Source organism: Leiobunum rupestre, chromosome 5, assembly GCF_980474605.1.
Source record: "Leiobunum rupestre chromosome 5, qqLeiRupe1.1.hap1, whole genome shotgun sequence".
Classification (NCBI taxonomy): Eukaryota; Metazoa; Arthropoda; class Arachnida; order Opiliones; family Sclerosomatidae; genus Leiobunum; species Leiobunum rupestre.
This window is the reverse complement of record NC_143388.1, coordinates 56308572-56335264: the sequence shown is the minus strand read 5'-3', so window position 1 is coordinate 56335264 and position 26693 is coordinate 56308572. Positions and strand designations below refer to the sequence as shown.

Genomic DNA, 26693 nt, shown 5'->3' with positions numbered 1-26693 from the left:
ACTTCTAACCCAAAAAAGCGTTCTTGGACGTGCCATATTAACCACAGAACGAATTAGACAAACTTAAAAGCATTCTTTTAGAAATCTTATGACATTTTATCTTTAATTTTGATAATTAAAATCGTTCGTAACGACAAAATGTTTTTATTTTATTTGGAACCTTGTAAATAAAATTAAAATGGCTTTGTCTTCAAACTCATTGTACTTCTAAAAGAGCTCTTCGGTTTCCCATTTCCATAAAAACTTGTTGAGGTCAACGGTAATAGTGAGTGTAGGGAGCTGTTGGTTCGCGTGGCATGAAGGGCTTTCCACCACCCTCCTACGCATTGTAACCCGGCCACATGAATTAATGGCTTTAAAAGTCGCTAGATGACTTACGTCTAAGGTGGTGCCTTGGGTATACCTAAAAGAAATTGTTTATGCTTAAATTAGTATAATGATTCGTGAAAAATATTCAGAATTCATTTTTACCAATTGGTATTTCCAATACGTTCATTATTTCCCGCTACTACTGGCTGTTCATTTTCATCTTCATTTGCAAAATACTCGGGGTGGTCAACAAGTAGATGCTCAAAGTTATATGGAACGGCCCCTAGGTTCTCCAATTCTTCAGCCATAATTTCCGTCAGGACCCTTTCAAAATTTAACTAAGTTTCATAAACCAAAATAAGTCTTGGCCTTGTATATTATAAATCGTGGTGAAAATGAATGTTTACCTTATAAAATCGCGTGCGTTGACTGCTGACCTAAAGAATAGATGTAAAAAAATATTTCTAAAGTAGAATAACTGATCAAAACGTTTATATAAATTAGTTATCCGAATTTATTTATGAAGAAAAGTGTCATAACAAACATTAGGCGAAAAATCGCAAAATGCAGTGGCGATGAGCGTTCGCCTAAATTCGCTCTCTCTTTGGTTGGTGTTATAAAAGTTGAAAGAGGCTTCTCATTGGATGCTCGTACAGCCGCGAAATACACAAATTTAAAGTATTTTAACGAATGAAATATTTAAATAGGCTTAATTATAGATGGGGAATCGAATAAGAGTAAGTTATTTATCGTCTTCAGCATCCCTTAAGAGAAATTATTTCATCGAAGAAAATCGTGGTCTGCAAACCTAGGCTTAGCCGTGTTTTGTTATTGATAGAGGTCAGTGAAAGCTAGGAGCAACAAACACAAGGAGAACGCAACTAGCCTTTAGACACGCTAACGGAGGGTTGTGTACACTTCTAATTGGTTCTCATGATATTGTCTAGTGATTGGCTATTTTACGATCTCCAAAAGTGTTTGCTAGAACGCGGTTTTTCGTGCCTTTAGTTAAGCCTCCTTTTTCAATTGTTTTAGAATTTTGAATTTAAACTAATTTTTGTATTAATACTTAACGTTTATCGTTATTACACCTAAAATATTTATTCAGAATGGTAGGAACAAGGCACTGTCTTTATCCCGGGTGTAAAAACGATACTATAGACAGAACTATAAATCTCACATGAAAGGGGTATTCTTTGTTAGATTTCCAAAACCGAAGACTGAATATGATAAATGTGTGCTCTGGTTAAAGCTTTGTGGTAAATCAGATCCTGGTAATGTAAAAAACCACTGGTATGTCTGTTCCAAGCACTTTGTTGGATGTAATGGGCCTACCAAAGATCATCCGCACCCAATACCGTGTAGCTCAACTAATGATGATGTCAATAAATTTGCTCAAGATTTGGGATGGTCGTGCAGGGAAACAAATAACCTGACAATGTTCTCAAAAATTGTAGATTACCAAGTTGCATTCCATGTTGAAATAAATGCCCATGGAGAAATTTCAATTACTATTTTAGGGAAACAAATTAAAGACAATCATAGTATTTGGGGAAATGTACCGAAAGTTGCAATAGGAAAAGATGAAATAAAAAGCCTTCTCGGAAAAATAAGTCAGTTTTCAGTCTGTCTTGGCAATCCTGAGACAGTATATTTGGAAAAATTTAAGGAAGCTAACTCTAAAACTGCATTCTTATGTACAAGTGGCCCTCGGGAATGTATACGCTCAGTTAGCTGTTCATTGGTGAAACCTTTAGGGTCACAAAGTAAAAGATGCCCTGCATGTTGTTCCTACCGAAATTATTTAAGATATTTAGAACACAAATTAAAAAAAAGTAAGCACAAATCTAAAACCAACAAAGTCATGAAAATAATTACACGAAAGAGATGCGAATTTTTTAATCAGAGGGCCAAAAATATGGAGTTGTTACTGGAAATTTATAAGGAACAAATGATTAGAAATTCCAAGGCAAAAGGGAAAACTGGAATTTATTGGCACCCTGATATCGTTGATTATTGTCGCACTTTGAAAGCTAAATCCTCAGCTACTTACAAGATGTTACGTAAATCTGGATTTTTGAATATGCCTTGTACATCCACAATTGCCAGAAGAACAACAAACAATCGAAGACCGGGATTTACCACTGAATCATTTTTGGAGCTCAAAAGAATAATTGGTGAAAAAGTGCAACAAGGTCATCAGAGATACGTATGTCTGACTTGGGATGAATTTAGTATTATGCCAACTGTAGAATATGACACTGCCAATGGATAACTTATTGGTTTCATATCACCAAACTGCTCCGATCCAAATATAAAAGAGCCAACTAATCAAGTTGCTACCCATATTTTTCAAATATTAGTCAGGGGTATTTCGACGAATATTAACTTCCCCTTAGCTTTTTTCCCATCTAAAACAATGCCAGCCCAGAAAATTCGTGAACTAGTTTGGGAAGCTGTAGAAAAATTAGAAGTTATGAACATTAAAGTTTTGGGATTTATCTGTGATGGCGCAGCAAGAAATAGAATTTTTTTCAACTTAGTGCTAATTGTTCGAGTAATGAAGTTCCAACTAAGGTGAAAAATGTTTACGCACTAGATGAAGACCGCTACATACATTTTATATCTGATGTCCCACACCTCATTAAAACAGTTCGTAACTGCTGGCTGCATAGTGGTTTTCAAAATAGAACAAGGAATTTGTGGAAAAATGGAAAGAAAATCCTCTGGCAACATGTAATTGATTTGTACACAAAAGACTGTAAGAGAAAATGGAGGCAAGCACCTACATTAACCTTCAGCCATATTTTTCTTAACACTTACTCGAAAATGAGAACTAAACTTGCCTGCCAAGTGCTTAGTCGTACTGTAGCTGCCGCTTTAGAAAATGAAAAAAAGGATGAACTTTCAGAGACGATAGCTTTCATTAAAATATTCAACAAATTTTTTGATTTGATGAATGCTAAACATTTGTACGAAGCTACAAATTCTAGAAATCCAGATGTAGCTGCTTACACTACCACAGATGATGAAAGACTAGAGGTTAAAATTAATAATTACTCTTATTATATAAAAAATTTTACATTGAAGTTAATATTTTTGATTTTCAGTGGTTACAGAATGATTTCTTAAAATACTTGGACGATTGGGAAGATGATGTTGAAAAAAGAGTCCATCCCAAAGGGAAAGTGTATAAGAAAATTGAAAAAAGTAAAATGCTTCTTAGTGTAGAAACGAGAACAGGACTACGAAGAAGCGGTAAAATATAATTAGTCATTTGTATTAATGTTTATTTTAATTGTTATTATTTTTCAGTTCATTCTATCGTTACTGTAATTAAATTTATGTTGGATAAAAATGCTCCATTTATCCTGACCTCGCACTTAAACCAAGACACGCTTGAGCAGGAATTTAGCCGACAGAGGGCTGCTAATGGCTCAAACACTAACCCAACTGTACAATAATATATGCACAACTCAAAAATACTTAGCTACGTAAAGCCAATTATCAAGAAATGTAAGTTATTTAACACTTTTAATACTGGATTTTGGTTAGGAATGTTTTACATACGAGACTGCGTGTGTTACCAAAAATTCTTATTTATTATGTTACAACATTCTGACTGTTGGATTGTATTCCTTTTAATGTTGGTCGGATACCTTTTCTCCCCATAATTCCATCCCTTCTAACAATTTGATACTGCTCCTTAAAAACTTTGGCCAAATTTTTTCCTTTCATTTTTAAAAAGTAGTTTATCACAATTTCCAAGTCTTTAGACTTATTGGACAGCTTAGCCCAAAGTTTTTTTATATCCCCATTTTTCAAAACAAACTTCAAGCAATATTTCCGTCTGCCCTTGTTCACAAAATCTTTCTCACAACACGTAGGATTATACGCTGTATCAGTTAAGGCATCGAGCATTTTAAAAAAATTGTAGCCTTCTTCCGTTAAACGAATGAGTTTACCCTTGTCCTAAGGAAAGAATGATAAGAGATGAGTGGGTTAGGAGAATACGTTTCGTATCTCAAAAGATATCAAAATCAGAAATACCTAAGTGGAAGACCCAATAACTTTGATGCCGGCTAAAAGACAGTTGGTGTGTGGACTTCATTTTCAGAAACGGTGGCATGAAACAAAAAGTACAATGTATCCTATATTCTTTAGAAAATATGTGTTTCCGGAACATATTTCAATCACAATGGAACGGGGAATTGGTATTCCTGATGTTGAGGCAAATGTTACTATTGGCTTTAAGGAATCTGTTGAGGAGATTGGTTTGATTAAAGGGAGTTCAAATTCTTCTACCAATGAAGACGGTTTTAATGATCATACTTATTATTCAACCAACTGTACTATTCAGGAAACATATCTACAACTACTGTCATTTAATCAGAGGAGCGAACTGGAAAAAAAGCTTTGTTAGAAGATAAGCTGGCTAAGAAATAGTTGAGCTACATAAAATCATATAAAATTTTGAAAGATTGTTACGGGAGTAGTATGCAAAGATAGCTGAAGCTAGTACTTCACAAGATAAGTTTTGCTATGAAATCATTTCCAAAAATACCCAACCGTTGAAGTTTTATACAGGTTTTCACAATGAAGAAGATTTTAATGCTTAATATAAATTTCTTGAGGACGATTTTAATAGTTTGCAATTTTACAACAGTGCTAAACCTTTCGTGCGTAAAAAACTAAGACATTAGTCTAGGCAAAGTAGACTGCCAGCGTTGGGTTTCAAAAACCAAATGTTTTTGGTGCTGTGCCGCATAAGAGTGGGATTACTGGAAGAAGATTTAGGCTATAGATTTGGAATAAGTCTACAAACTGTAACATATGGGTAACATGGGTGGATTTTTGCACCGAAGACTAACTCGCTTACAAATTTGGCCATCACGAAAGATTTTGAATGAATTCATGCCAGCCCCATTTAAAGAACTTTACCCTTCTACTCGTTTTATAATTGATTGCTCAGAACTCTTCATTGAGAAACCCAACCACTATACAACCCAGAGTGACACATATTTACAATACAAAAAGCACAACACCGCAAAAGGTCTACTAGGTATAACGCCTAATAGTTTTGTGAGCTTTGTGTCAGAGTTAGCACCTGGTAGAATTTCTGTTCAAGAAATTACGATGGACCGTGGATTAATGCACATGCTTGAAAAAGATGATAGTTTGATGGTTGACCGTAGAAGAGGAATTAGAACGCAGGGGTGTAAAGTTAAATATACCATTTTTAAGGGAGAAAAACAGCTTGCCAAAGCAGAGGTTGAAAAAACCAGACTAATTGCAAATTTGCGCATCCACATTGAACGGGTAAAAGGACTATTTCCCAAAATATTGATAATTTTCGGCAAATTTCCTTTGATTTGTTGGCATGGGCTCAATAAATTTTCCTTTTCATTTCTTTTAACTTATTTTCCCAAATTAATCCTTGGCAAAGGCATATACATGCAGAATAAGTAGTTAAGTCCATTATGAAAAGGGATAATAAAGCTAAACCCTACAAATTTGAAGAAATTTAAAAACTTACTAATAGCTCGTACCGATAGGTCTTCGAGCGAACAAAAAGCACGAAACTCGGTCAAATAGATCTTCGAGTGAAAAACTAAATTAAATTAAATTGAATAGCCAGAAATTCCAACGGTAGACTGGTTTCGTCCGATTTGGTACTCGTCAGTACCGTGCGGGAAATCTGGCTTGCGACTAGAACACCGAATAGAGAAACTTAACATTGCGTATATAAATGCAGCGTTTGGGTGGGTTGATAACGTCCTCCATCAGAAATCAAGTGCTATAGATTATACGTAAGTTATTAGCATTATAAAGCAAGTCATTAAAATATTCTTACCTTTTGGACTTTAAAACAGGTAAATAGTAAACGCAGGAAAGACCCGTTAAGCCGAGGCCTACCGTCTTCAAACGATTTTACTGCTGGAGGTACTCGTATCCCATCACCCCCTGAAACGCCAAAGACGCATGCACAGTTCAGACACCGTATGTCTGTAATTACCCATATTTTTAGGGGGGGGGGGCAAAACAGAGAGGAAATTTTTTCATTGAAACACCTGTCATGCAAGCCTCAACTTAGGTACTAATTGAAATATATTACCATTTATTTTATTTTTGTGATTAGTAATAATCGTTTTTTTATAGGCTACATTGAAAAGTTATTGGAGAAACTGATAGAAAGTGTGGCTATCAGTAATAAATCTAATAACCGCAATCCATATCACCCTTATCGAGTCAATATGTACGTCCAAATAAAGATGAAGCAGTTGCTGCTTATGAAAACCACTAAAATAAATGGTTTTGAAATAGTTCAAATTGGTAAGGCCTAACTCCCATTACTTGAGGTTCATTTTCAACTACTTCATTGCCTGTATCTTCTGTTTAATCGTTTTCTTCTATGTAATACTCGTCGTCGGTAAAATAATTATCCGATGATCCGATACTCTCTGTATCTGGTTCTTGATTGATCGATACGCGGTTAGCGTTACCAAAATCTCGTTAGGCGCACAGTAAGATGGGAAGAAAGCGAGGGGAGTGGGAACTAATATTTCCTCCTGTTTTACTCCTAAAAAGTCTTTATCCGGCTCGCTCTAGTAGCAGCCAATAAACATCAACCAAAATATGACGTCGACACTACCAGGCGACTAAAAAAATAACCGCAGGAAACGCTATAAAATTTTAATTTAATCGTGAATACTTATTTTTCTACCAAATATTTTATTTCTATAGTTTTTATTATTATACTTCATATACGTAGAAAACTCTGACACTATCTCTTTAAATATGTTTATAAATAAAATCATAAATTAAAAAATATCTTAACTTTATATTTGATTATTAATATAATTAATTGTCAAAAAAACATTAAAGATGTCAAACTCGAAAAACGCCATTAGGATCGTACAGGCGTTTCGGGAGCTTGGCTGTAGAAGAGATCGTATCGTCTACAATTCACCTATTTATCCGTCAAGAAATGACGGGCCGAGCGTATCACAACCGATCAATCGCCTCGCATTGGCTAAAAGGTCCCGGTCCAACTTGCATGACCGCAGTATTGTATCCTAAAAGATTTCTATGTATCATAGGATCCCAATAAATCAAGGTCTAAGAATTAGTTTCGACGAGCCCACCCCTTCTAATAAGAGCTATGTAATATCTTCGCAAAACATAACAATTTAAATTTTGCTCAAAAGAAAAAGCCTGAGCGCGTATTTTAAAATCACTTGAAGTTTGTTTCTATTAAAATATTAAGTATTAGTTTTATCTCTGGAAATTAATTAAGCCTAAGATCTGGAAAACATTGGGGACGAAGATCTTTTAGATATCTTTAAACCGTGCACATTCTTTAGTCTAAATTATTGTATCGGTTTCTCGTTCAATAATAATAATCAGGGCAACAAGTCATCTAGCGACTTTTAATGCCTTAAAAAGGTAGCTGGGTTAAACTGCGTAGCAGGGTGGTGGCAAGCCCTTCATGCCACGCGAGCCACTTGATCCCTACACCAACTATTACCGCTATTAGAATTTATGGAAATGGGAAACCAAAGAACTCGGGGGAAAACCCCTTAAATAGTGGAGAGGGAGCTTACAAACTGAACACAATAGTAATTTTCTCCCAGTGCCACAAGCTGGGATCGAAACCGGCATCCTCTTAATGCTATTTGATGGTTTCCAGTTTCGTAGTTACAAACTAAAACACGTCGAAAGGAACCAGAAACATAAAAAATAACGCAACCAAATACTCGTGTTCTACATTTAAGACATACGCATTGCGATCCTGGTTTTGCAACGACTCCCTTAACTGGTTACGCTAAATTCGTACATAATCTTTTCTCATTCTATACCTAGCATTACATTTAATGCATCTTGAAGCTCTGTTTGAAAGATCTCGACCTCTTCAGATAATACCAACGCTTCAATTGCCGTGTCAGCAGCAATTCCGGCAACAGCTCCCGGTAAAGTCATTTCACAAATGACAATAATAATAATAGAATCCGACAGCTAACTTATACTTAAACTATTCTTAGCTAAAGTAGGACTCGCGATAAAGAAACAATCCATTTTGACTACTTTTAACCATGAATATTGAATTATATCCTTACCCTTTCTACCATCTGGGGCTAAGATGGCCGGTGCCTTTCTGCGTTTTACGTAATCACTTAAGCCAATCAGGAGACAGGTGATTGTCGTTGACTCAATCTACAAAACGTTTCCAGGATTGCGCGACTTAACTGGTGAAGAAAATGACTCGTGATTCTTAGAAAAATAACTGTACTTAATTTATTATTAATATTCTTACATATTTTCGTTCAATAACAAATGTGTTAAAATTTTAAAAACTTAATTTCGCCTAAGCTTTGGCCCTGAAAGCTAGTCAAGTTTCAAAGCGTTGCCCTTCGATATAATATTTTAGCGGAAACGCGTGACCAACGTCATAATAGCTAAGCCCCTCCCATCCTAGTGACTGAGGCTAGAATACCTAATGCAGTTCGATATTCATGGTGGAAATGAATACATTAATGTCTAAACCCATTAACTACAAAATGTACATGTTTTCTCACCAAGGGGTAAACCATCACAAATACGAATTCGACCGAAAGCGGGTCAAATATAATTTTCTGTCGGGCCACAAGTGACAATTTTCATTCCCATCACTGGAATAAATGTTCAGATTATTTACACTATATGCAAATCATGAAAAATTAATAAACTTAAGTGGTAGTCATATAAAGCGCTCTTTAAGCTTGAACGGCAACATCGGGAGTACTTAAACGTTTGCGAATTAAAAATTCTTTAAAATTGGTTAGGCGTGCTTTTATTTCAAAAGTCATGAAAAACAATAAAGGTTCTTATAGAATTTTAACACATTGTAGACATTGTTTAGCAGGGGAGATCCAGCTTCCATCGAAACTCACTCAAGAGTCTAGAATGTAGAATAAAATTCCAATTTTCTTTCTTGTAGGCAGTGGCGTAGCCAGGGGGGCACAGGGGGCACATGCCCCCCCGAAACGTATGGTCGTACGTACAAATATTTTTATTTTTTTACTTTTTTTTCAATGGCGTGCCCCCCCCCCCCCCGAAACAAACTCCTGGCTACGCCACTGCTTGTAGGGAGGTATATAGAACTATCTTTACAGCAGGAATTTCTTCTACGTTCTAGACTGTCGCGTCACGAGTTAATATAGACCTTCCCTTCCCTACTAGGGATATAATACCTTTAAGAATTCAAATTTTATTTTGAAATCTGATTGTAATTCAGTCTTGTCACGGACGTATATATCTATACATTTGATATACAGCTATAAGCATTTCAAATTTATTTCCTGGGTCCATTGTATTTATTTTGTATTACAATTTAAGTAGTAAAATGAACTATTCAGAAGGGTTTTTTTTGGCGGTTAGAACAAATGAAATAACAATCTAGACCGAAACACACGCAGTTTATCTTTGTGCACTCGATTTCACACTAAAATGCGAAATCGGAATAGAGTGCCAGCAGCTTGAAACCCTGCGACGTCACCAATGTTAAACGTCTATTGAGAAAAAACGCGAGTTTTCATGACAAACATTACGGAAGCTACGGCTTTGACGTCACTAACTTTTAAAAACGCACTCTATTCGTATTGTCTACCTAAGCATTTCATCGTCGGGTAACCGATTACACATGTTGGCAAAATTTTAGAATTGGAAGATTGAAATAATGACAGTTGCTACCACATTAAAATAATTGAAATTTATATTTTGCTGTCCACTTGGGCTATCTCGTTGTCAAAGTTCATTTTCTTCTCTAAAATTCTTGGCAGAAAATTTTTTTCCAACTCAGTCAGAGGCGCTTCGAAAAATATCTTGACGGAGAAAGCGAAGGCATAGCTTAATCCAATCGTTCCTGTTGAGACGAACACCTACAGCAACAGCAAATCAATAAGAGTAACTTAATATTTTAAAATATTTTAAGTCTTACTAGAACGTTGTCGGAGGAGTCTATAACGCCTCGCAAAGATCCTACAAAATATAAGATGAACAGCGTGTGAGTGAGATACGTAGCGTAGGTAAGTCGGCTCAGCTGGGTGAAACCGTTCCAAGAGAGAACGCGGTTGATAAATCCTAAGTGAATAAATTGATTTCCATTAACAGTCATGCGACGGGATAAATGGTTCATAACTTAGTTTCAAACCTTAAAAAATACAGGAGAGGAATAGAAACTTTGGTAAGGCTTTAAAATGTATTTAGATTTTCGAGGTTGGCATAAAACTACCAGCAGTTAATGCAAGCACGAAGATATAGAAAGTCTAAGGGGGGGGGGGGGATGGGTTATAACACAACCAGATGAAATCGCGAGCGCAACGAGCGCGAAATTTTTCGTTAGCAATAACGCATATTTAAAGTACTGGCTAGACTCGGGACGAGTGACAATGACATTTCCGCATGTGTATCAAACGAAGTTTTTTAATACATTTGCGAGAAAATGATAATAAAACAAAGAACAAAATTGATATTGTTTTGCAAAACTTAATTTCGCAAGAAAGGAATCGAGTCCTAAGGGGGGGGGGGGTTGAACCCCCTAAACCCCCCCCTTATATACGTCCTTGAGTTAATGTCTCAAGTACCCCGAGGCAATATATTTTACTAGTTACAATTCCTATCGGATATTTTCTACGTTCATTTCATGCGAGCCTTATCTAGAAACTCTGAGAATGTCTAAAACAGGGTACACGACGAAGAAATAGTACGCATGGACTGCAGTCCTAAGGTGGCCTTTCACCATTACTGTACTATCGTCCAATCACTTAGCTCTTCATGCATAATGGTTTATTATTAAAAGTAAGCAATATCCATCATAACTACCGCTGAATCCTCTTCGCTAATTGGATCCCACGAATCAGGTTACAAGTTGAAACGATTTCATTAAAACGTCGATTTGTGTTTTAAAATGGAAAAATGCGTGCTTAGCAAACGAAAATCCAACAGCTAATGAACTTGTCGCGGTGACCTGATAATTATCTCTATAAGACTGATTTGAATGTTTAAACTAACAAGTAAGTAGTGCTACCGTTACTTACCTCCATTGCCAGTGGCGCATAAATATGTAATGGTGGTCAGCCCCAAAGCCCAGATTGTTCTAAAGAAAGTGACAAACACGAAGGCTTCTTGAGCAGTTGGTCTCCTGTGCCTGAAGGCGTATGCTGAGAATATGGATATGGATAGCAGAGTGACACCTAACGCCCAGGCCAAGTAGCTTAACCACTGGAAAGAACGAAAAATAATTAACTAAAAAGTTAGTTCTATTTCCATGATACTATTAACGTCTTAAGAATTTAACTATATAAATTGGTGAAATAGTGAGCGATTTCTTAACAAATGTCTCAAGAAATATGTAAACGCTTGTTTAATTTACTCAGAAAGTTGGCGATTCTATTATTTACTTCTTTGTAGTTATTACTACAAAAGGGTCATATCATTACTGGTCATTTCCCAGTAGTGTAAATAGGTTCTTGGTTCAATTATGTTTTAGTGCAACTTACAGCTGGCATCATTTTCTGAGGCTTTTCCTTCCTGGCAAAGTATATGCCCAAAACCATTCCCAAAGCGTAAGTAGTAAAATGGACGTGAGGCAAAAAGTGCGTGTACAGTTGTGTCTCGAAGATATCTCTAAATAGCGGAATAATGAAGTTAAGTCCGTGTTAGAAAACGTGGAGGAAAAATATTTCCCCGACATATAATCCAGGATTATTCAACTTTAGTAGGTTGGATTCATAGAGATAGAAAATAAGTAGAGGCCCAATGAAATCTGAGGGTTTGTTACGCGTTGCTATCCCCCTTCACGAGCTATGCGTTATAGGGAAGAAATACGTGCCGGATTAAGAACTAGGCACACTAGGCACGTGCCTAGGGGCCCCGGAAGATCCCACGTCAAAAAAGTTGTTGAAAAACCAGAGTATCACAAAAATATTTTATAAAAACAATATTTTTAAATTTAAAAATATACTCGAATATTACGGCATGCTTTTTCGAAATGAAAACAGACAACAATTTCGAAACTATATTGATTCTACTATTAATATTATTAGTATAAGCGAAAGATGAAATACTCTTTCGAAAAACTCATACACAACCCAATTTGAGGAAGTCGAGTTTTCTTGGATTTGGAAATAATTAAGGTAGCGCATAGCCTCTACCCCGATTTTCGGTGAGCTAGAGAGGTGCGACCGACGCGAAATCGAGTACCTTGTAGCCTTGCATAACCAATCTTTGGCCCACTCTGTGATTCCGTGTCAGGTCCGTCATCAGGGTTAGGCGCCCAATCCCCTTTAATTTGTTTGGCTCCATCATTTAAACGTATTTCCTAATCATTGTAACCGGGCCCTCTGTTACTTTATCACACACAAGCAACATTGCTTATGTGGTCGAAGGTGGTGCCTTGGGTAATAGCTCTATTGTTAAAAATAAATTAATAAACAACGTCTTTGGGATGAAAATTAACGCCAGTTGCACTGCAATAAACAAATTTGAATAGTCTAATTATATTAGCCCATAAATTGGATAATCATGGCCCACATTGATGGACAAAACTGTATAACTTTGAGCAAAATCATGTGCGAAGGGTGGACACAGATTTTCGACCTATTATGCACAGTTATTAACATGAGCTAATTTGCACAGCAATTTAAATGTTCAACTTTGCACATTATACAGACGAACTTTGGTCAAAAAGGTGCCCGCTTTAAACATTAAACCGGCCAACTTGAACGGAAAAGTGATCTACTATGAACAAAAACCTGAGCAAATTTAAAAATAGCCTGAACAATTTTAACCAAAACCCTGATCAACTAAGAACAGACACCTAAACAAAAGTGAAGTTAAACTGGCCAATTATGAAAAGAAAACCTACTAACTTAAATTAAAAGAGTGAACATATCCTAACGTTAAACAAAAACCCGACCTAGATTATACAATATTAAGATTGAGTAGAAAATAAGCCAGCTCTATATTTGAAACGCCAAAATTAGCTTTAGAAAACAAATGATATCTATTAGCAAAGTTCGTCCAAATATTACAATACTTTCGAATTGGTGTGAACTATACAGAAATTCTTTTATGTTCGGCGTTTGGAATTGGCGATCATATAGAACTATATTACGATGCTCAATGTAGACATAAGCCCAGTGCTCGTGGTTAGTATTATTGTCACTTGTGCTTTGTGATTTGATATTATTGTCACTTGTGCTTTGTGATTTGATATTATTTCAACACTTTTGTTATTGAGTGTTCAATAAGATAATGTTTAAAAATAACAAAACGACTTCCAAAAATAGTAAAGCTTCTTCGGCCAAAACCCCAAATTTATACTCAAATTAATTTTATGATATGCGCAGTTTTATTCAAAAGCGTGCAATCTTTGGCCAGTAGTGAGCAAACTTGAAATGCAGATTTTTGTAATTATACAAACTTGGCAGGTAATTTTAAAATCTGCGTCTTGTTCAATAAGGTGCAACTTTGGAAAGACCGAGGGAAAGACATAGTACAATTTTGGGTAGTACCCTTCAAAATTGACACGCAAATATACCATATGTGTGGAAAATTGATCGGTAGCGTGCAAGCTTAGTGATCCGTGCAACTTCAGTCAAAAGTGTGCAAAGTTGGGTAGCTTTTGTTAGCTTTAAGGGGGACTATGACATTTTTTTTTGTTCTAGTTACGTTGTCACTTTATTGTAGCAATGAGGGACGTATGTAAAAGTTAGGTTTTGCTTACTAAAATAGAGAAAACCTTGGGGTATTAAGAGTATAGGGGGCACACGCCCCTCAACGAAACTTAAAATTGTAATTTTTTTGGCTCATTTTGTTTAATTGCGTGTCCTCCCCCCCCCCGAAATAAAATCGCAGCTACGCTACTGGGAGCGTGGGCTCGGTGGTATATACAACAGTCTTACCATGAATATATTTAAATATATTCATGGTCTTACGTAAAACGATCCGATAAATGAACGAGTTATAACTAAAACGTTAGTAGGGGTAAAAGCTTTGCGTAACTGATATAGCACACATTTAAAGTAATTGCGTCACTCTTTTACACCACAAAAAGGTTCAACAGAAAAAACCCACGGGGCAAAGTCTCGCCCTTGAGTCCTCTACCTGTATTAAGGGGGCTCCGATAGTCTAGTGCCTAGAGGCCCCAAGGGTCTTAATCCGGCACTGCAAAGCTTCGTAGTAACCGAGGGTATTGCTGATTTTTTATTCTTCAATCCCGTTTGGTGTAAAAATTTAAACAGTTCTATTGAAGTTGGACCAAATCTTTCGTCGAAATTCAATAAAAGCTTTCGTTTTCTCATTTCATGAAGAGTTTTTTGAAGATGAATCATCTTCAATCTCGTCCATTTCAGTAAATTCAAAATCCATCCATACTGACTACAAATTTTAAATAAGGTAAATGACGGAATATTAATTATTAGGGCAACTATTTTCTTCTGTATATTCTTTATCTGAGGATGACACTTCTAACTCGGGAGTGTCGAGACCATAGAATGTTTCATATTGGACATCCGAAGACTTTTTGGGAGTTTCAATGCTTCCGTGCAACAGTAGGTGGTAGATGTATATTATTAATCTCGAGTCTCTCCGAACTGACCAAATCATTGTTAGCTGTAAGTCTGCTATAAAGTTGTTTTTGTATCACTAATATTATTAAACCCTTAAAATTGTTTACTTTTCTCCCAGTTTTGTTGAATCTCAAGGGAAAATACAATTTGGAACTTCACAAGCTTCAACTATTTTCAGATTTATTTAAATTACATAAGTACTCTAATTAAATTATTATAATTCATTCAAAATTGTATGTAAAACAAGTAATATTTCAAACTTCAAAAAAAATTACTTTATTTATGATAATAAAGCCTATTACAAGTTGAAACTTCCTTAGAGCCTAAAAAGTTTGGCTTTCAAAAGCTGTAGTTAGTTTCTCACGCCACGTAACTTCTTAAGACTTGTGTATATAGTTACGTGGATTTCGCTTTCAGGCGACGATTTCTAGTTCCTCCAGAACGATGTGATGGCGCTACGTGCTTCTTCCCTATAACGCATGCCACGGGAGGGGGGGGGGATGAAATTTCCATAACAGAAAGCAGCTCTTTTTTCCCCCTGTCTGGGCCTCTACTTATTTTCTATCTCTATGGTTGGATTACGAAAGCTTTCGAATGGCGCCTACTTGATGTAATCTAGTTCGGGAAGTAACGCGACGAGAGTTAGCTGGGTAGTTTATAAGTAGTTTTCGGAGTATTTATGTGGTAAACCAGGGTACACGAAAAACGTAAAATTATTGAACGCTACTAAAACAATTTGTAAAAAGCCTTTGGACTGTAGTCCATTTTAACCAATTCGTCATCTTGCATCCTTCTTTATTATAAAAAAAGGAAGTGAAACCGATTTGGTTTAAGGGGTAACCCGGCGAATATTTAGTATCAATTTTATTTTGCTGATGCGGTAAGAACTCCATCTGTTTGGCAGGGTAAAACACTGAATTACATGATTCTGGTGTATTGAATAATTCTATGGACGTGTTGGGGCTCTCTTAAATCCATCGACTTAATATATGAGGAGTCTATAATTTCGGAAGCATACATTGCTTATAAAGACAACTAAAAGCCTCCTTCACAAAGCGTTCACAGAAGTTATCGACTTTGTAAATTTCTCCAATATGAATACCCTTATCGGTGTGTATCAAAAACCACAGCTATAATAATAATCAGCTAGCATGATGGGCTTGCCACCACCCTCCTACGCATTGTAACCCGGCCACCTGAATTAATGGCTTTCAAAGTCGCATGATGACTTAGGCTTTGGGTATTAGCCTAGCTGATTATTATTATTATTTAAACGTCAGCCACATCGAGATGAAAATCTGCCGCGATAAGCATTCCAAGTAGAGGTATGGATTAATGTTATCTCCTTAAGTGGTCAGTATTATTGCCAAAATTGCGTTTTTAACCATATCGCCAATGTTTGGGTTTTTTTTAACTAAAAGGTTAATCAAAAATCCGTCTGATCCGAAACCTGGAGTGCATTTTATAGTATAAAAAAACCATCACTATTTTATCTTATTTCAAACGCCTACCATGTGGGAATCAAAATATCGTAATAAAACTTTTCGGAGTGTTTCATCTTAAACGTGTGCACCTTTCTGCTTACAATCGTATCTTTAGATCAAGCGAGACAGATACTTTTCCCTGTTTGCGCCCCTTTGCCGAAATGATGTTAACGGCAAATGTTTTTTAAAGATTTTGCAGTAATGAATAAACCCAGACTGTCAGAGCTTTTTCATCTAACTGCTTTGACTTGCTTATACGTGTGACTATTATCTTTCAAATTATATTATTAGTGAGTAAGTTTATATTAGTGAGTAAGTTTTGCGTTAGTAAAAGTGTAAGAACGTGCAGAGCCTGAGACCATGGATAAAGACGTCCATCGAGTATTAATAAAACTAAAACCTACTGTTTGTCGGGAGTGTTGATCACCATAATAATTGGTTGAACTCTAAGCCAGTAAATCAGCCAACCACTGCCTAACATAGAAGCAATGGAAATTATAGCCACTGTGATGTAAAACACACGTTCACTTCTGCAATTCAAATACGCTCATTCGGTTACCATTATTTTTAAAACGAGAAAAATTGTCCTAGCAATTTGTACTTGAAAAATATGATCATTAAGACCATTGCCACCAGGAGGAGTTGAACGTCCACTGATATGTACCATAAGTGAACCATCGGCTGTTTTGGAAAAGTAGGTTCTGCTACGTATGAGCTATTACTATGGTCTTCCGTTTATTATATCACATAAGTGTGTCAGTTTTTACTGAGAGCCATTTTTGAAACATGTTATCTTTGCCTCGTCGTCGCAATGACCCGTGCCTGAGCCTTAAACCACCGTGTATTTTACATATGACTTCAATTGGACGTCACTCCGGATATAGCTATCAGTAATTATTTCGACTATTTGACACGCTTATGGAACATAATTATCAACCTATGCTATAATGACTAGTACCGCTTCGAAAAGTGAATAGAAGTTGGAAATGCAGAGGGGAACCGTCCACCAGTTCTTCCTGATGAGTCTGGCGGTGGTTGATGTCGTGTCTTTCCAAATGGGTCCTTCGTTCAGCAGAGGAAGGACAACTCCAAAACCCATTGCTAACATGGCTGTCGGTAGAAGCCTGCACATTTTCAAAAGATATTTTTTTAAAACAGTGAAAATTACTGTTACATAGATATCTAAATACCTCCACAATCTTTTAACGATTACTATTGGAATATTGGCTTTGAATAGCTTCAGCCCTCTTTGATCAACGATTTTAACGATGGTATTGGACACTAAAATTCCTCTGAAAAATATTCGATTTAATTGAGATTTTCTTGAATTGCAACCTAAAAGGAGCATAGCCCTAGCAGGGAAAGTTAGTCTAAAACGTAGTAGAAAAGTAAAATTTACAATTTCGTCGTTTGGAAGACAGTGGCATACCGAGGGTATATGGCACCCGGTTAAAAGGTTTAAAATGGCGCCCCGCTATATACCAAAAAATTAAAAATAGCTTTTTATTTTTTTTTTCATTCAAGACCGTGATGTTTCACCTTTAGTTTATTATCGTCGTTGGTACGGTCTTACGTCAAATTTGATATAACCTACCGATTAATTTACTAACTATAAAATTAGTCCGTCCTTCGTAAATTGGATTTTGTTCTGTATATATCATAAATATGAGATATTTTGATACATTTTAGAAAAAACTAGAAATTTTTGAACGAAAAGTCAGAATTATCGCTGGTTGAAGGAACAATTGGACATTAAAGATAGGAGTGTTTTGGCGCCCCCTACATGATAGCCAGCTTGGCGCCCGGGTAAATATTAACCCCCTTAATCCGGGTCGGTACGCCTCTGTTGCGAGGTACACGCTTGTAGCAATATTTGCTACTACCAAGGATCCTATATGTTAGAAGGATAGGTTGCCCTAGGACCAGCCCGTGTTTTCAAAACCCGGCAGCGCCGTCGATATTAAGAGAGCCTCTAAACGTGGGACGTCTTGTTTCTATTCCCTCGAGGACAAATTTTGGCGGCGCTTCTTCCATGTTACGTCCTTGACGGAATCTAAAGACGGATTCTCTATCGCGCATGACCCACCGACGGCGCTGCCATTTTCGTCTCTCGCCTCATATCCTTCTAACATATAGGATCCTTGCTACTACGTTCTGGACTGTGAGTTTTTCAGGGTTCATACAGACCTGGGAAACCTTGAACACCTGCAAATAACAGGGAATTCGATTTTCGACAGAAAAGCCAGGGAAATATCAGCAAAATTACAATTTTTTTTAAAAATTAGGGAAATTTATGAGGGTTCAGAAAATTTGCCCCAATTAGGAATACAAATTTACATGAGTAAGTTTTTCCCAATAAAGATTTTACTTTATTTCTCCTTTGATATAATAATATTGAACCAATTTAACTTAAATTACTCTGTAAATCTTAGTTCAATTTTATGTTGCACCTGGAAAAATCAGGAAAATATTCGTGGGAAAACCTGGACATATCCGGGAAATCGGGTTGGCAATAGCTGTATGAATCCTGTATTTACTGAAGCTTGTGGATGCAGCTACTTAATTTCACAAATAGAATCATAAGAGATTCGTTGAAATTTACACAGAGTTGTTTAAGAGAATCTTCGATCGATTAATTTTTCACTATTCTTAGAGAAACACGGTAGGTGACCAATTTTTGGGTGAAGAATTTGTCGGTGATATCCAACTATTTGAAATACAACCGAAGAAATTAAACAATTACGTGACGACACTGACGTGATAAATTTGAAACCTTTGACCCGTAATCCACGATTCGCTTACTATGTTTTCTTGCTATTACTGAAAAAGCAGACGTAATAATTTTGACAGGCTTAACCTAATTTCATACAGTAACCAGATGAATATTATCAACAGGAATATTCCCATTGGAAGAACCAAAACGTTAGCCCTCTTGTGGACAATTATTGTACTATTGAGTTCAGCAAAAATTGAATATTAACTAATTTTTTGGTGGAAATCTGTAACCAATTAATTGGAACATTGGATATGAAAAACAAATTTGGTACCAACAAAATTGCAGTCGGTATTTGAGCCACCTACGTTATGAATAAGAAGACACCGACGCTCAGGGAACCGCTCGTCATTATTTGGAAAGACAATCTTTCAGCGTAATCTTTAATTGAACCTGTTTCACCTGATAAAATTTGCACGTTATTTGCTAAATGTTTTATTATCCGGGTAATTAAACCATATTACAAATACGTACGGGTGAAGGCCGGATCGACCATACAGTAGGCGTGGATGGTAATGACCCAACAAATGGAGATGACCTTCATGCCATTCAGAAAGACGAATTTTCGATCTTGACCTCCAGGCACAATGCGCACCACATTTCGAGAATTTCGCTCGAGAGAAAAAGCCCCAATGAGTTTTCTAAAAACTAATTACACCAAATATCAGTTGCTTTAAATTGTGTCATTTTTAAAAATTGGCTTCTAACTTTCCCCTCTCAAAAATGTTTTAATAAAAGTACGAAATTTTTATTTCATTTACGCACGCAACAACTTTTTAGCGCGATAGGAATGCCTTTACGCAAAGGACTGCGCACAGATCAGTTGAAACGACGTTGTTTTACTGAAATTATTAAGTGCGTTTGCTTAAGTAAGGTACCCGACTTAAAATGACTTTTCTCTTGTAGTATTGTCTTTCCACGTATTACTGCCAAAAATTGTTTAGTGTAGGGATGAACTTCTATGTTCAATCGCCAAGAAAATTTGGATTAAACATTAAATACAGCTGAAATTCACTTTCAAACATAAACCGCGCAGAATCAAACCTTTGAATAGTTTTACCGGGGTTATTAAACTTTAGGACGTTAAATTATGGAATCTTTCAGTGGACGCCTATAAGTCAGACCGGATTTTCAAGACATTAACCCTCGCTTATTGTAATAGTACGGAGCGCCATCTAGGTAACCTATTTATTAACATTGTTTGAAACATTGAGATATTCATAACTTTAAATAAATAATTACTGACAATATTTATCCACCCAAAAACCATTTGGTTAAAAATTGCAAGGTCCTTTAAACAAAAACGTCACGTTCTATATTACTCCAGGCCATAAAAGTAGTGAAATCAAATAACGGGCAAGATCTGTAATTATAACTATAAATATTAAATCTTTTAGCCATGGTTTATTATAAATTGTTAAATTTTAAAAAAGCTGCTACTTCATGACTTAGAAAAAACTTTATTTTATTCGGAGCTGAAGAAGGACCACGGTCCGAAAGCTCCGAATAAAATAAAGTTTTTTTCTAAGTCATGAAGTAGCAGCTTTTTTAAAATTTAACAATCTGTAATTATATTCCCATAAACGTCATAAACTGGACTTATTTATCGACAAGTGATGTGCTCTGAAGTAATATGCTAGACCTTGCGCGTCCTAAGTGTTATACTGAGTTAAAATCCTTTGTACAACCGTAAAACATAAATTTTCAAAGAGAATGGCTAATATTAGAAGAGACAAGTTTTCTTAGCTTAGCTGTAACGATTCTAATGATACAATATCAGTTAAATAATTTACCAAGTTAAATAAAGAAAAAGGTCAAAATCAGATAAAACATTTTCTTAAGAATGTATAAAGAGTGAACAAATCATAAAATTTACAACGTAGTGGACGAAAGGCAAGCATAAATATCAATGAATTAGTTCCTATAAACGATGTAGATGGCAGCATTACCTAATCACGGGACCATTTCAACCTCCCGACTTTAAAGTTTTCTTTCGTTCTCGCAAAACGTGGCCCGGCTTGTTTATTTTATTTATAGGTGCATATATTGTTTAGATCGAAATATATTATCTACTCTGTTTAGATTTACTCTTTTACCTTAAAAGCATAGTAAACGAGTTTCAATAATCAGAGTCAACATAACTTGGCAGTAAAATAAACGTTGGCACGTGTTTAATTCTTGTCTCGCTCAAAGTACCACCTTGGCCAACCGAGACAAAATAAAAACACTCGATAAAATTACTGAAACTGTCCGTACTAGGGGTACTCGAACATTTCTGTACATTATTATCTATTGAAACTGGCAAATTACTGAAAGCAGACAAGTTTTTGACTGCAGTGACGTAATTACTTCAGTCAACAACTTGTCAGCTTTAATAAATTATGGTTTTAAGGTAAAATAATAAATTTAAACAAAGTAGATAATATATTTCGATAGAAATAATATATTTGATACAATGCGATTCTAATATTAGCCATTCTCTTTGAAATGTTTTATGGTTGTACAAAGGATTTTAACTCAGTAAAACACTTAGGACGCGCAAGTTTTAGCATATTACTTCAGAGCACATCACTTGTCGATAAATAAGTCCAGTTTATGACGTTTATGGGAATATAATTACAGATTGTTAAATTTTAAAAAAGCTGCTACTTCATGATTTAGAAAAAAACTTTATTTTATTCGGAGCTTTCGGACCGTGGTCCTTCTTCAGCTCCGAATAAAAAGTTTTTTCTAAGTCATGAAGTAGCAGCTTTTTTAAAATTTATCAATTTATAATAAACCATGGCTAAAAGATTTAATATTTATAGTTATAATTACAGATATTGCCCGTTATTTGATTTCACTACTTTTATGGCCTAGAGTAATATAGGACGTGACGTTTTTGTTTAAAGGGCCTTGCAATTTTTAACCGAATGGTTTTTGGGTGGATTTTACGCCTTTTTGTTTAAAACAATAGAAGTGAAGTTATTATAATACCTTCAAACGAAACAAAGCGGAAATAATATCTATAAACAAAATTGGAAAGTGAACTTTCACCTATTTGGAATATTGAGAACTGCCTAGCTCTTTCACCAACATTGTGTACGTTTAGATATTGTTTACTTTATTTTTTTGAAAATGTGACGTCATTATGCTCTTTAATTCATTTTTTAATGTTAATAAATAAGCTTGTACGATTGTTATTAAACTTAACACGTTTTGTACTATGTTTATTACTCATTGGCGTCGATAACCGCCCTCTGGCGGCAAACTGCCCACCCTGACACTGGCGAGACACTTCGAACTCACTGCACCTCTTTCACTTAGAAACAACCTATAAATCAGTAGCATTCGAATGTTTAATCTATTTCCCTAGGACAAGATCTGTAATTATATTCTTATAAACGTCATAAACTGGACTTATTTATCGACAAGCCCTATGGCGGACAACCCCCACCCTGACACTCGCAAGACTATTGTTGTCGAACTCAGCACCCATTTTTACCTACAATCCACCTATAAATATGTTGCATACATAGTTTCCAAGTATATCCGTCATAGCGGGCTATTTTTTCGAACACAGCACCACTTTTTCACCTATAATCAACCCTCAAACCTTTTGCATTATTTTTTTTAAATCGCTGGTCGCTCCGGTATAGTACTTCTTATGTGTTTATTACTCCATGGTTTCGTTACCGACTCGCTGAACTGTACATTTGTCGCCATAGCTCAAGAACTATACCAGATATGAACTTCTCCTTTAGAAGGACACAATGGGAGATTAATTTGAAACTGTATACCAAATTTCATTTAAATCGGTTCAGTAGTTTTTGCTGTAGAGCGGTCTGCGAGGAGAAGATGGAAGAAGAAGAAGAAGAAGAAAAATTAAGCCTTACTTTGCCCCATTACTATGAAACGGCGCCTCAACCCTGTTCGATGGAATTCGTATATGTTTGTCGCGTGCCTGTAACCTTTCAAACGATACATCACTTGGTTTTTTACGACCTATAGTTTTTGAGATACGAGGGGGTAAAATCGGGTTCATTCTGACTGGAGATAATATAGCAAGTGCTCGGGTAGGTGCTCTACTCTATACCCGGACCTTGCATAGGGACTACCGTCCCTTTTGATTTATTTTCTAAATTATAAAAATAAATAAACTATTTTCATTTTCAAAAGAGAGTGCAAATGACTAATCAACATCAAACCCAGGCGAGGGAGAAGAAAAACAGCTTATTGTCTGACATGCGTTTCCATTACTGGTGTGGCGTCGTAATAAGTTGATTAACCCTGGTTACTTGCACTAAAAATATTTTATGCGGTTACTTGAAAAACATATTGTCAAATATTAAGTAATAAAGTCGAATAGATTCTAGACGCTACTAGTAAGATAAATAAAGACTTTCGGACCTACCACATGGTGAAGGGTAGATTTTTAGACATCTCACGCCATTAAACATAAATTGTTACAAAACTAGAGAAGGTTGGAAAACAATTCTACAAAAATATTTAATGCAATGTTACGGCTTTAACCAAACTCCTATAAAACTTGTTGAGGTTAATTGTAATAGTAAGTAAAAGTCGCTCGATGACTTAGGCTTAAGGTGGTGCCTTGTTTTTTAGCCTAGCTGATTACGATTATTATACTGTGCATGAGAAGGAATTAGAGCAATGATCAAAATCACCTCAACAGAGTCATTATCTCTAATTACACCACCTGTTTGAAATGTGGGGTTCAGGACGCAGAAAAAGATGGTTCTTTATTATAAATATAAATTTGAAGAAACTTCACCGAAAGCTAATTTCAATGTTAAATATGCAGGTCATTGAACTTATGGCAGGGTTATTCATTTTTAGCAGGTTCGTTTACGACGCTAAAAAAAGTAATACTAAGCCGTGTCACACAAACTTTCTTCGATCCCCACATGGGAACTTTCTGTTGATTTCTTAACATAGCCCTATTTCAGCTAAATAGAAATTTGTGAAAATATAAGAAAATAATAATGGAGTCGATTAATTATGAAAATAAATTTACTTTTATAATTTTAAATAATTAAATATTGGTATATATTTTCTCTTTTACCATGGTTTACGGTATTTTTCTATAATTTTAAAATAAAAATTCTGCTACTTCATTGTTTGATTGTTTTGATTTATAATATAACTCTCGGGACCTCCTTGTTCAGACGCGTGTAACGTTGCTATTTAAGTTTTGTTTTAATTATGAAGTCCCCTCACCCTTTAATGTCTATTTACAAACCCTTCTATTCCAATCCGGATCTTGACACGATACTTCTGCAGACTCTATGTTAATACTTCTGCAGACTGTGTTAATACTTCTGCAGACTCTATGTTAATACTTCTGCAGACTCTATGTTAATACTTCTGCAAACCATGAAGAAGCAGAATATTTATTTAAAAATTTTCGAAAAATTCAAAAAAATTCAAAATAAAGCTGTATTTACTTAACGAAAATAGCCTAGATGGCGCTCCTGTGCAAAAACGATAAAAGAGTAGAAATTCCGTAACATCAAGTCTGGTTTTTGGATTTTTTGGTAAACAAATAAGTTCCCAACGACTCAGGTGTCGTTGATGCCCTATCAGATAATTAAAACTGCTCTTACTTGTAGTATGATCTTGCGCCTGCTTGTCAATGAACGTAGCCAATATGGCGAAGGATACGAAAATGGCAATTGTAACTCTACAAATAATGTACATTTAATTAATTTATCGTTAATTTAAAATAATATCCTGAGAGATTTCTCTAAATCACAGGTGTTAAATAAAAAGGCGAATTTTAAAAATCAATTAAAAGTAGTTTTATGAAGCGGTCAAAAGTCAAACATTTTATTCGTAAGTTACTCGTGAGTGTGGCTCGTGTTCGTTTTCCATGGTAACCCGTATAGGTCAGCCATGACATTAAGACACCCATGGCGGTCACGTGATTATTTCGCGGTATCGCGTGGCGTTTCCCTCGTGATCTGTGACGGGAAATTAATGTAATGCCTCAGCTACGACGTATATTTCCGACGCTACGAGAAAATGCTGACAGGGTGGGATATTATCGATATGAGCAAGCACCCAATAAAAAATGCTGACATGGTGGGATATTATCGATTTCCAATGCTTGTTAGCTTAACTTAGCTACTAAATGATATAAACATAATTTGTGTTTGCCAAGCCGTTCAAGAGAAACCCCAGTGGTAATATCAAAAACAATAATTAGGTTTCTACAAATCAAAATAACTATACTGTAAAAATAAGTTTTTAGAAAAATCCGTTCGGGTCGGGCGGACACGTGTGAATCTGTCGTTAGTTACTTTCGATTTAAAATTAGCTGGTAGCAATTATTGTTAGTTCAAAGGTAAATTTTAAAAATATTTTAATTTAGGTAGAAGGTCATGTCGAAGCCCGAAATTCAGGCTTATGACAGAAACCATTGAGTGTGTAAAGAAATGATGTACTTACAGAACGGCAATTTGGTCCAACGCTATTGGTTCAGCGTCTCCCGCCATTTCGCACGATCGAACTTCGCTATTCACTCCCAGTGCACGGCTTACTGTAATTTAACAACCCTTGGATTATACAGGCTGAGGATGCTTTCAAAATATAAAACAGCTACATATAGGCTGATACCCAAGGCACAACCCTAGGCCCAAGACATCTAGCGACATATAAAGCCTTTAAACAGGTATCCTGGTTACAATGTTTAGGAGGGTGGTGGCAAGCCCTTCATGCTACGCGAGCCAACAGCTCCCTACATTAACTATTACCATTAAACTCAACAAGTTTTTATGGAAGGGGAAACCGATGAACTCGAGAGAAAATCCCTTAAACTCAAAGCGGAAGGAGTTATTTTCACCCAGTGTCACAAGCTGGAATCGAACCCGGCTCCTCTGGCTGCGAGGTGAAAATGCTAGCAAAATTTTTTTAAAGACTTTACAGATTGAATCATTTTGCCTGGTCGACAAATAAAGCGCCCAAAAGGAGTCGTGAAAGAAGCGTAGGACAGGCGTCTGCTCGTTCGTTGTTTCACCAGAAGCACTTATTCGTTGTGGTACATAATTTAGACTATGATATTTCTCTATGAACTGGATTGTGACTATGTTTAAAGGCCGACTACATAAATCTTCGGTTTAAGGGTAGTGAACAAATGTCCATACCTAAGTCTTAAAAAGTTCGATCTCCGACACAAATCAGAGGTTTTTATTTGGTGTATACTAAGAAGCTCGAATCTTTGCGCTGCATAAAAGTCACTGCTACATAGAGTTAGCTCGAGTTGGCGATCTGTCATGCTTTAAGATAGATCGGAAACTTACGTGACTTGGTTATTTCGGAAATGTCCTGGTTGGTGCACGTGGACGGTAAGCAAACTCCGATCACGTATGCTGTTAAATAAAATACGTTTGACAGTCGTAAGAGTTCGCTTCCGATCTGTCGACGAAAACATTTTCCATTTAGTTTCAATACCGAAAATTATTTTTAATACAATACAGTATTTCACTGAAACTAAACTTGCGTAATAACCTTAAAATACGT

The 26693-nt window shown here is 36.0% G+C and overlaps 1 protein-coding gene across 1 annotated transcript; it reads right to left on the bottom strand.

The window, feature by feature from the left end:
* Positions 1-10058: 10058 nt before the first annotated feature.
* On the bottom strand, positions 10059-25669 carry LOC149945348 (nose resistant to fluoxetine protein 6-like). Its single transcript, XM_090176529.1, has 12 exons — positions 25623-25669; positions 24779-24855; positions 19650-19823; positions 19484-19577; positions 17593-17694; positions 17361-17526; positions 17004-17083; positions 16807-16932; positions 11847-11973; positions 11385-11568; positions 10286-10428; positions 10059-10226 (listed from the first exon to the last, which is right to left on the bottom strand). The coding sequence occupies exons 1-12, from the start codon at positions 25667-25669 to the stop codon at positions 10059-10061; spliced, it is 1488 nt and encodes a 495-aa protein (XP_090032655.1).
* Positions 25670-26693: the final 1024 nt, after the last annotated feature.